The sequence below is a fragment of the Mauremys reevesii genome, linkage group 13 (assembly GCF_016161935.1).
Source record: "Mauremys reevesii isolate NIE-2019 linkage group 13, ASM1616193v1, whole genome shotgun sequence".
NCBI lineage: Eukaryota > Metazoa > Chordata > Testudines > Geoemydidae > Mauremys > Mauremys reevesii.
This window is the reverse complement of record NC_052635.1, coordinates 23,980,816-23,992,977: the sequence shown is the minus strand read 5'-3', so window position 1 is coordinate 23,992,977 and position 12,162 is coordinate 23,980,816. Positions and strand designations below refer to the sequence as shown.

At 49.9% G+C, this 12,162-nt stretch overlaps 1 protein-coding gene across 2 annotated transcripts in view; it reads left to right on the top strand.

Moving 5' to 3' along the window:
- AHCY (adenosylhomocysteinase) overlaps positions 1-12,162 on the top strand; it is a 56,126-nt gene that overhangs the window by 20,193 nt on the left and 23,771 nt on the right. For both annotated transcript variants that reach the window (XM_039499165.1, XM_039499166.1), the window contains exon 5: positions 10,204-10,316. In XM_039499165.1, coding sequence (XP_039355099.1) covers positions 10,204-10,316 — 113 coding nt within the window. The remainder of the gene's footprint in view (positions 1-10,203; positions 10,317-12,162) is intronic.

The window sequence follows — 12,162 nt, the reverse complement described above, 5'->3', positions numbered from 1 at the left end:
GACGATTCCCAGTGGCTGCAAAACTTTCATATGCATAGGGCCACTTTCATGGAACTTTGTGACTTGCTTTCCCCTGCCCTGAAATGCAAAGACGCCAAAATGAGAGCAGCCCTCACAGTTGAGAAGCGAGTGGCGATAGCCCTGTGGAAGCTTGCAATGCCCGAAAGCTACGGGTCAGTCGGCAATCAATTTGGAGTGGGCAAATCTACTGTGGGGGCTGCTGTGATGCAAGTAGCCAAAGCAATCACTGAGCTGCAGCTACCAAAGGTAGTGACTCTGGGACATGTGCAGGTCATAGTGGATGGCTTTGCTGCAATGGGTTTCCCTAACTGTGATGGGGCGATAGATGGAACCCATATCCCTATCTTGGCACCTGAGCACCAGGGCAGCCAGTACATAAACCGCAAGGGGTACTTCTCAATGGTGCTGCAAGCACTGTTGGATCACAAGGGACGTTTCACCAACATCAGTGTGGGATGGCCGGGAAGGGTTCATGATGCTCGCGTCTTCAGGAACACTAATCAGTTTAAACAGCTGCAGCAATGGATTTACTTCTCAGACCAGAAAATAACCGTTGGGGATGTTGAAATGCCTGTCATTATCCTGGGGGACCCAGCCTACCCCTTGATGCCATGGCTCATGAAGCCATACACAGGCAGCCTGGACAGTAGTCAGGAGCTGTTCAACTATAGGCTGAGCAAGTGCAGAATGGTGGTAGAATGTGCATTTGGACGTTTAAAAGCTCGCTGGCACAGTTTACTGACTAGGTTAGACCTCAGCAAAACCAATATTCCCATTGTTATTGCTGTTTGTTGTCAAGTATCAGAGGGGTAGCCGTGTTAGTCTGGATCTGTAAAAGCAACAAAGAATCCTGTGGCACCTTATAGACTAACAGACGTTCTGCAGCATGAGCTTTCGTGGGTGAATACCCACTTCTTCAGATGCTGTTTGTTGTGTGCTCCACAATCTGTGTGAGAGCAAGGGGGAGACCTTTATGACAGGGTGGGAGGTTGAGGCAAATCGCCTGGCCGCTGCTTATGCGCAGCCAGACACCCGGGCAGTGAGAAGAGCACACCAGGAAGCACTGCGCATCAGAGAAGCTTTGAAAACCAGTTTCATGACTGGCCAGGCTACGGTGTGAGAGTTCTGTTTGTTTCTCCTTGATGAAAACCTGCCCCCTTGATTGACTCATTCCCTGTAAGCCACCCACCCTCCCCCCTTCGATCACAGCTTGCTTTCAAAGGAAATAGTCACTAAAACCATGTATTCTTTATTAATTGATTATAAAAATAGGGAGAGAACTGACAAGGTAGCCTGGGTCGGGTGTGGGAGGAGGGAAGGAAGGAAAAGGCCACTTCAAAATTTGTTGAATGATAGCCTTTTGCTTGGGCTGTCCACTGGGGTGGAGTGGCAGGGTGCATGGAGCCTCCCCTCCTGCGTTTTTGGGCATCTGGGTAAGGAGGCTATGGAACATGGGGAGGGCGGTTATACAGGGGCTGCAGCGGCACTCTGATCTGCTGACCTTCCTGAAGCTCCACCAGACGCTGGAGCATGTCCGTTTGATCCCGCAGTAGCTGCAGCGTTGCATCCTGCCTCCTCTGATCTTCCTGCCGCCACCTCTCATCTCGAGCGTCCCTCCTGTCCTCACGTTCGTTGGCTGCTTTCCTGTACTGTGATACTGTGTCCTTCCACTCATTCAAATGAGCTCTTTCACTGCGGGTTGATTGCATGATTTCAGAGAACATTTCATCTCGCATGCATTTGTTTCGCCGCCTTATCTGAGATGCCTTTGGGACGGAGGAGAGAGGCTTGAAAAATTTGCAGCTGCGGGAGGGAAAAAAAGAGAGAAGTATTTAAAAAGATACATTTTATAGAACAATGTGTGTACTCTTTCACGGTGAACAACACCATTCATGTTACATAGCACATGTGATTTTGGTACAAGGTCACATTTTGCATCTTAATATTGAGTGCCTGTGGCTTTGGTGTTAGAGATCACAGATGCAGGGCCGGGCAACAGAATTCAGCTTGCATGCGGCCAGGGTAAGCCATTGTCTTTCGGCTTCTGCAACCTTCATAAAAGCAGCGCCCTCCTTTCCCCTACCAAGCAAAGCCCGTTGAGTGCTGCAGTTTTCGTGTTAACGTGCAGCAGCAGAAACCAAACTAACCCCCCCCATCCAATTCTCTAGGATGATCACTTTACTCCTCCCCCCACCGCGAGGCTGGTATCAGGGAAGATCCCTGCTAGCCAAATGCAAACAGCTCAGTGCCAATGCCGCCCCCCCTTCCCGGCTAACTGCAGGGAAGGATTTCTTTTCAGCTACAGGCCAACAGCCCTGTAGGAACGGCCACCTCTGTCCCTTTAATTAAATTCCCGTATTTCAACCAGGTTACCATGAACGATATCACTGTCCTGAGGATAACACAGCGAGATAAAGAATGGATGTTGCTTGAATGCCAGCAAACACTGGGACCATACGCTGCCATGCTTTGTCATGCAGTGATACCAGATTACTTGCTAGTAGCATGGCATGGTAAAGTGTCCTACCATGGAGGACGGAATAAGGCTGCCCTGCCCAGAAACCTTCTGCAAAGGCTTTTGGAGTACCTCCAGCAGAGCTTCGTGGAGATGTCCTGGAGGATTTCCGCTCCATCCCCAGACATGTTAACAGACTTTTCCAGTAACTGTACTGACTGCGAATGCATCCCAAGTCCTCAGGGCAAATTAATCATTAAAAAACATTTGCTTTTAAACCATGTTTTATATTTACAAGGTACACTCAGCAGAGGTCCCTTCCATGGCTTCATGGTCTGGGATAGTGGCTTGGGAGGGTTGGGAGGCTACTTCAGTCAGGCTGAGAAAATGATCCTGGCTCTTGGGGAGAACGGTGTGCCCAGCTCGTCGTCGTCCTCCTCCTCATCTTCCCTGTCCGCAAAATCCTCAGGAATGGCTGAGAGTACCCCCTCCTCGGAATCCATGGTCGGGGTGGGGTAGTGGTGGCGGCCCCCCCACTAGAATTGCATGCAGCTCAGCGTAGAAATGGCATGTCTGCGGCTCTACACCAGACCGTCTGTTTGCTTCTTTGGTTTTCTGGTACACTTGCCTGAGCTCCTTAACTTTCACACGGCACTGTAGTGAGTCCCTATTGTGTCCTCTCTCCATCATGCCCTTGGAGACTTTTCCAAATGTTTTGGCATTCAGTTTTTTGGAACAGAGTTCTGTTAGCACGGAATCCTCTCCCCATACAGCGATGAGATCCAGTACCTCCCGTACAGTCCATGCTGGAGCTCTTTTTCGATTCTCGGACTGCATGGTTACATGTGCTGATGAGCTCTCCAGGCTGGGCAATCAGGAAGTGAAATTCAAAAGTTTGCGGGGCTTTTCCTGTCTACCTGGCCAGTGCATCCAAGTTCAGGTTGCTGTCCAGAGCGGTGCACTGTGGGATAGGTCCCGGAGGCCAATATTGTTGAATTGCTTCCACGCTAACCCTAATTTGAACCGGCAATGTCAATTTCAGCGCTACTCCCCTCGTCGGGGAGGAGTACAGAAATTGATTTTAAGAGCCCTTTATGTCGAAGTAAATGGCTTCGTTGTGTGGATGGGTGCAGGGTTAATTCGATTTAGCGCTGCTAAATTCAACTTAAACTTGTAGTGTAGACCAGGCCCTAGAGGGCAGCATTGCACTTCCCATTGCTGTGTCTGCTGAGCTGTGGCTCAGACTAAGGTTCAGTAGGGCTGCCTCCGGTCTTGATTTATATGAATCCCTTGTGATTGCAGTGAGGGGGAAATCTGCAATGCATTTTGATTTTATGCAATTTCACTTCCATTTGAGGCAGAAACGAGGTCTGAAAAATTTGATTTGTTGGCAGAATTTTCCACTTCATAGGTACATGCCTATTAAGCTGCTGGCTTTCCTTCTTTTGAAGATGGAGAGTACTCCAGGGAATAGCTGACCTCACAGTTTTAACAGGTGTTCCACAGATGTTGGGGCGAGGAGAAGACCTATTGCTGCTGGTCTAAACTACAGTGCCAGCAATTGGGCTATGTATCATTGATTTCATCCCTCCTTAAAGAGAGCCACATAGAGATCTTGCATATAAACACTGGGTTCTTCTACATGAAGGATGCCCCATTTAACTCAATTCTGTGGGGAATGCTCTAGGATTCTTCTTTACTTCCTTTTCCTGCCGCATCCCTGCTCTCTCCTCCCCTCTCCACCTGGCTCGGATTCAGCTGGTCTTGTGTGACTGGCCCCTCTTTCATCGGAGCACGTCTGAGTGGCAAAGGAAGATGCTCTTGTGCGGATCTGCACAATCTACTGAGAGCGAATGCTCATTGTGGCACCACCAGGGAGTGGACTAGAGGGCACAGTTGTTGTTTTCAGCCTGAGTGAAGAAACAGCCAAGCTCAAGGATCCTAGCAGAGCCCAGTGGACATGGGCAGTGGCCATGCCTCTCCAAACAGCCTAGTGTGGCCCCGCCCATGCTCCACCAGGCCCCTCCCTGCCAGCTGCTCCCTTCTGTGTCCGAGAGGCTGGGACCGGCAGGCTCGGGGCTGTGATGTGCAAGACCACACTAGGGCCGGGGGGCGCTCTGGCTGTGCCACCCGCCTGCCCAGCGCCGGGGCTGGGAGTGCTCCGGCTGCGCTGCCTGTTGGGGCCAGCGGCTGCAGGGGAGAGCGGAGTGCTCTGGGCTTCGGCGGGGTAACAGAAGGGGCAGGGCCTCTGGCAGAGAGGGAGGGGCTGAGGGCTGGCTAGCCTCCCCCAACAGCGTATTCACCCACCGCCCATGCCAGTGGGATATCTGAGCTCCTTCACAGGTGAGCCATGCTCTGAAAGCCCGAGAGGGCTTAGCCTGAGGAGCCCAGCAAAGCCCATGGATGTATTTGGACCCCCATGAGGGGGAGCCCAGAGACCATAGGCGGCCGTATTGTGAGCGTCACCACAACGGACTGTGAATGGAGTTCCCTGTGGGCGGAGCTGGGAAGAGTACCACTTCCTCTCCCCTCCAGCCCCAGTCTGACCACTGGCTACAACTTCCCTTCCAGGAGCCTGTGTTGCTCTGTAAATCTGCCACAGTTGGTCCCTGGGCCTCAGGATAAGCAATGGTCAAAGCACAGTTTCTTTCATGGGTCAGCGGCAGTCATATTGACTGTCTACGATTCCATGCTCTGCTTGGGCGATGTATTCATTTAGATGGAATAAATGTGCCAAACCTAACCAAGTCACTGTTCTTTTCCCAGGCATTAGTGGTTTGTCAATCTCACTTCACAGAATTCCTTTTCCCCAGGGTTTTAGAACATCACAATTAAAAATAATAATAAATTCCCACGGGCTTGAAATTAGCTTGAAATTTCAAATTAAAATCTAAGGCTTGTGGGTAAAACTTCCAAAAGTGCCTCTTTCAATGAAACTTAGGAGCTTAAGTGACTTGGGTGCGTTTGGAAATGTTCCACTTTGTGGCTCATAGAGCCTGCTGGTGTTGATCTTTAAACTGGTCTTGTGCCTTTGGGTATAATTCCAAAGGATCTGATGTTTAGTGAGGTAGCTCAAGTCTGTAGGGAAAGAAAAGGCCACTCTGGTTCTGGCACATGTGAACTCAGTTATTTCTATTGAGGAAACATGAGTAGTGACCTGTTCATTGATTTGAATTGTGTTAAGGGTGAGTTGGAATATTTAGCATTTGCATAGCACTTTATCCCTTTAAATCACCTTCCAAGACCTTGAACCAGTCCTTAGAAACGCCACTATGGGGCATGTCTTCCTCTTTGCACAGGTGAAAACCGAGGTAGGGTGTCTAGAGCACGGCCACTGAATTGGTAATGAAACAAGTTAGAACCTGGGTGTTCCTGAGCAGGGGCCTGGGAATCAGTGGAGTTGAGCAGAGTTTTCAAACTTTGGGCCATGAGGAGGGTATCAGAGGGGCACAAGGACCTGACTGGTGCTGGGTAGATCCCCGTTCTGAAAAAACCCAAAATAAAACAATAAACCCCTGACCCGCCGGGTCACGGTGCTTCTTAGGTTTGGACTGGCTACTCCTCCATCATCATGATGGTGGTGTAGCCAGGCCAAGCCTGATGGGTGCTGCGCCCCTGTATCCCTGGAGTGGGAAGCCAAGCCCAGCCCAGCCCCTAGGACGCAGGAGCTGTCTGGGAGTGAGTGTGGGGTGGGCTCATTCTCCAGTTCCCACTACCTACCAGGACTTCTCCTCACCAGGCCTGGGTGGGCTTGCTGTTACCCTCCCACCCCCAGAAGGACCTTGTGACACTTACTTGGAGGGGGGATGCATGTAGGACAAGAATCTCTAAATGGGGGAGGGGAGACAACAATAACCTCAAAGACCATACGATCTCCATCAGAAAGCTGCCTGGGCAAGGAGCGTTGCAGGCTCACTTCTCATGCCTTTGTGTATACACCAGAGTGCATGTGAGACTGTCCCTCTTGCCAGCCAGCCAGCCACTGGTTTGTTTAATTGCTTAAGAGGGGCCGGGTTATTTTCCTATATAATTGAGATGTTCTTTGGACTGCCCTTGCCAGCGTGATCCTGTTACTGCTAATGCCTGAGCATGGTCCCACGGCAGGCGAACATGTGTGTGCTGCCCTGAGGAACAATTTGAGATCAACGTGTTGAAATTTAATCCCAGTGAGTTAAGTGAATCCAGATTTCTGTCCCAGAGTGAACTTCAGCTAGGAAAACAGGTCCCATCCTTCGGCGTTTCAAAATAACTCAGTCTGACTCCAGGATTCATTCCCTCAAGAATCCTGCTCTTTAAAGCCGTTCCTGTGAATACTCCATGTGAATGTTCTCGTGGCTGGTGAGGTTGTGGGAGTAGTATCTCTGCATGGCTACCTGAGCTTCAGAGAGCACCAGTCTGAAATCTGCCTAGTTTTGCTCTAGTTAGCATAGGTCACTGCATGGAGGGCTACCACCGGGCAATGCAAGGCCCATCCTGATGGAATCATATGGTCTTACTGCTGTATTTCTTTGTTGCAGGTCACCTGGGGAAATCGGTCTTTTGGGGGCGTGAGGTGCCAGTTGCCCTATAGACTTTAGTTTTTGGTCCCCTCCCATATAGACAACTTAAAGGAGCAAAATAAAGCTGTTCCTTATTGTCCCATAGTGAAGGCTACGATTTAGTCATGGATATTTTTAGGATATAAGTCATGGACAGGTCACGGGCAATAAACAAAAATTCACGAGCCTGTGACCTGTCCATGACTTAAATATAAATACCCCTCACTAAATCTTAAGGGGGCCGGTGCTGGGGGTGGGGGATATCTGGAGAGGCTGTTGCTAAGGGGGATGGGGGGGGCAGGGCCAGCCGCCGGGGACCGCCTGAGGAAGTGGTTGCACTGGCCGCCCAGGGACAGCCGCTGGCAGCGGCTGCACTGGATGCCCGAGAACCGCTGCTCGGACAGTCCAAGGGGCTAGCTGCCCAGGGCCTCTCGAACAGCAGCCGGAGCGGCTGGCCCTGGGGTCACTCCAGCAGCGGCCGGAGTGTCTGGCTGCGGGGCCGGAGTGTCTGGCTGCGGGGCCACCCGAGCATCTGACCCAGAACTAGCTGCTTGGGCAGCCCTGGGGTCAGCCACACTGGCCTCTGCAGAAATCACAGAGGTTGCGGAAAGTCACGGAATCCATGTTTGTCATGCTGGTCACGGAGACCTGCCCATAGTACATTTCCATCACCTGGGCCTGCTGACAGCGCCACTCATGTTCTGAATCAGATTATTAGCCACTCGATGGCCAAAAGGGTGGTTCAGGTGCTAGTCTGGGACTCCCGAGACCGGGGTTCAGTTCCCTTTTCTGGCCCAGACTTCTTGTGTGACCCTGGCCAAATCACTTAGGCTTTGTCTACACTGGCAAGTGAAAGACAACTTTTGTCGTTCTGAGGTGTTAAAAAGAAAAATAACACCACTACCCCCAAAAAACAGAAGTTTTGCCGACGACAAGTGCAGGTGTGACCAGCGCTTTGTTGGCAGGAGCTAATGCTCCTCATTGCAGGTGGAAGTTTTTGATTGGCAGGAGAACTCTCTCCTGCCTACAGAAAGCGGCTACACTGCGCCTTGTAGTGGCACAGATGTGTCGCTAAAAGCTGCGTAGTGTATACTGTGGCAAAGTTCCTCCTCTCCTCTAGTAGGTCCTGCGCTTATTGGCGGATTTCCTCCCCTCAGTGGTCTTCCCCTTGGATGAAACCCACAGTCTGGATCAACTCCTCCTATGTCAGATTAGGAGTAGCGAGGCTTGGGGGGAACCTGGGCCCGCCCTCTACTCCAGGTTCCAGCCCAGGGCCCTGTGAATTGCAGCAGTCTCTATAGTGCTATTTGTAAACGCTGCTTGACCGCTACAGCTCCCTGGGCTACTTCCCCATAGCCTCCTTCAAACCCCTTCTTTACCCTCACCATAGGATCCTCCTGGTGTCTGATACTGCTTGATTGTATGGTGTTTCCTCAATCCTCCAGTAGTACCCCCTCTCAGTTCTTAGTTCCTTGTGTCTCTGGCTCCCAGCTCCTCATACACACACCCCTGCTCCTCTCTTGACTGGAGTGAGCTCCCCTTTTTATACCAGGTGCCCTGATTAGCCTACCTTGATTGGCTGCAGGTGCTCCAATCAATGTAGCTCTCTCTGGTGCCTTCTAGAAAGTTCTTAATTGGCCCCAGGTGCCTTGATTACCCTGGAGCAACTGCCATTTTGGTTCCCATGGTACTAGGGATTTGCTTAGCCTGGGGCTAACATACTTGTTCCTCAGTACTTTCCTGTAGCCATCTGGCCTTGCTCCATCACAATACATAGCCTTAATCTCATTGATGCTCAGTTCCCAAGCTGTCAACTGGGGGTCAGAGAACTCCCTACCTCATAGGGGTGTTGAGGATAAATACATAAAGCCTGTGGGGTGCTCAGATACCATGGTGATGGTGTAGAAGTACCTTCAGTACATAGTGCCTGTCTCTGTTACGCCACTGATCTGCCCCAACTCCACTGCAGGAAGATAAGGCTCCAGAGACATGGAGGTAATTGTGTTTGGAGAGATGGCAAGGGCAATTCTAAAGAGGGAGGTGTCTTGAGCAGCATTCTTAGTGCAGGCTATCGATTATTCCAGGTACTTAGGAGCTCACCTGGGATACTTACAGCCAGGTTAACGTAGATCTGGCCAAAAAAGAAAAGAATATTTTGCAAAGAAACTTCTTCAAAGAAACAGAAAAGTTTTCACTTGAAATATTTTTGTGAAACTGTTTTTATGACATCTCATAAGTGAAAGAAACTTTGCAAAAAGGTTTCAAAATGTTTTTTAAATAGCTAAATGCAAGGTGCTGTGGTTGGTTTGTTTCTTTTCTTGTAAACTTGCATGGAAAAAAGTTTCAATAGAAAAATTTCCGCCAGCTTCTCATTAACTTGCTCTTCCTGATACTTCATGTATGTGTTAGTCCTTTTTCACAAAGTAGGGCTGTCCAATATGTGAAATCATTTTCTTTTCCCCTAAAACTCCCGCCTGCTGTTTCAGTTGGGTATGGTACTCTTCTTCACTTTCTGTCTTAAAGGGTGCAGTGTTACTGTGATAAGTTAAACAGCTGCCATGTTCCAACCCAGAGGCGGTTCCATTTCAGTGGTGGGTAAAGGGATTTGTGCATGTAGGGTTCGTAAAATACTGTAGGATGAATTGTATGAAATGTACGATATTGGCAATGGGGAGCCTGGTCTGGTAGGTAAAGCACAGGGCTGGAGAACTGGGTTCTACTCTTAGCACTGCCACAAACTCCCTGACACGCCTTGGGTAAGTCATGCAATTGCTGTGTGCCTCAGTTTCCATATCTGTAAACTGGGTATAATGCCTCAGAGGGGGATTGAGACTGAAGTCATTAATGCTGCTGCAGCTGCTTGAGATCCCTGGCTGGCATCTGCAAAGTTATTTTCGGGGCATTTGGGGAGCTGTGACTTTCTCAAGCTATTTTCTTGGTAACTTCTTTATGTGCTAAAAGCCCTGCTTGCCCCTGAAGACTGTACTGAAGCTGTGTACATTGGGAGAGGATCAGGTAAACACGGGGATGTAAACCTGGAATTTAAAGGCCTCAAACAGACCCATAGGAAAGGGGTTCTTGTCTCTTCCCCCTCCCCACTGGCAGAATTCTTCCAGAGGCCACTCAGGGCCCCGCCACAGTATCTGGACATTTGAGTTTGCAACATGGCTCTTCTGGTCTCGCCTGCAGGAATTAAAGGCATCTCGGAGGAGACAACTACCGGGGTTCACAACCTGTATAAGATGAAAGCCAATGGGAGCCTGAAAGTGCCAGCCATCAACGTCAATGATTCTGTCACCAAGGTAACGCAGCCAGCGCTCTGCCACTCTCCTCCCCCCCGCCCCCTTCCTTTGAGATGCAATCTGCTAGTGCCACGGCTGTCTTCTGCTCTGCACCACATCTGGGCACGTGCATGTGTGCTAAGCTAGACCACTCGCAGACTGGGGCTAGTTGTTCTCAGGCCTGGTAGCTAATCAATTTTGACATGGGGTGGGCGGGCTGAGGCTGTGGAAGGGACCTGGGACATGTGTGAGTTAATGCAGTGTGGCATCTTAATGGGCCTTTCTGTGTTTTTTGCAACTTCAAAAAAATTGTACAGAATAAAGCACCAGTGCCTTGTTGGTGTCCAAGAATTTGTGTTCCTCCATATTTATTTGTATTACAGCAGCATGCAAAGTTGTCAGTGGAGTTCAGGGCTCCGTTATGCTAGTCCCTGTGCCAGCACACAGTGAGAGACTGACCTTGCCCTGAAGAGCTTACAGTCTAAACCAGTGGTTCTCAGCCCGTGGGCTGCTTGTGGCCTAGTCAGCACACAGCTGCGGCCTATGTGACATCCTTAGGCCCATACAGGTAGTATATATACTGTGGATGCGGCCCACCTAACACAGAGAGCTGCATATGTGGCCCACAGTGGTAAACAGGTTGAGAACCACTGGTCTAAACAGATAGGACAGATAAAGGGTGGGAGGGAAAAGAGACGTGGAAGTCAAGAGACTTGCCTATGGTGTCACTGTAGGTCAGTGGAGGAGCGGCGGTTAAAACCCAGGTCTTCCTACTCCCAGTCCAGTGCCAGCTCCACTAGACCACCTTGCTGTCTCTCTCCTGCCTTCTGCCATGGACCTCCCAAAGGAGAGTCACTTGCCCAAGCTAAGGGTTGGGCAATGGAGTTGAGCTGTCCTGCCATTTCTGGAAGTGACGTTGAGTTGCGGGGTGAGTGCATGTTGCTTCACTTCTTGCTGAATTGTGGTGGTGACTCTAGAGGGAGGCGGGGAACTTGGGGCCAGTTTTTCAAAGGTATTTAAGTACCTAAAGATGCAGGTAGGCATCTAGGGTTTTCAAAAACGCCTACGTGCTGAACTCCCATTGAAATCAGGAGTTAGGTGCATTAGGCACCTGAATATTTCGAAAATCTTGCCCTTACTGATTTTCTGTCCCAGTGTGGGTGTTTGCATGGCAGAGAATCTTTGACTTGTAGCTTGTCCATGAGAAACGGCACTGCCCAGTTTCACGCTGTATGTCAGCACCGCTCTACCCGTTGGGGTATGTTGCTGGGTCCCCATCTGTGCCTCTGCCCTTGGGAGGGGAGAAGCTTCTCGTTGGGCTCAGGAGAGTTTGAAAAATAGGGTTTTGTACTAGCCACATATTTGGTTTCCTTAGGTAGTTTCTTCTCCCACTGTCCAGACTGAATTGCTGCCCTCTAAGGTGGCTGAACTGGGACCTTAACTTGCTGTCTTATGGGGCATTAAGTCCCTCTTCCCTTAACTATTACTTGGCCCACTTTCTCTCCACTCTCCCAACTGAAGAACAGCCTCTATCAGCCTGGTGACCACAAAGGACTGGCCGGAGCTACTGCAGCCCCAGTGGTTAACCGGATAAACGATATAATTTTAATCATTTAACCGGTTAACTTTTTAAAATAATATTTACATCCCTAGCTGGGTGTGAGACGCTACTAGAGGGAGACAAAGATCCACACTCTGCCAGAGTGGGTTAGTCTGTGTCATCTGAATTGCTCAATTCCACGCCGTTTGTTCACAGCTATTAACTGTAACATTCTGAGCAGGAAGATCTTGCTGCAGTAAGTTACAGACAATCCTTAACTTTTACTTAGTTTTATTTTTGTCTGCAATAAGACTGAGACTTGGCATT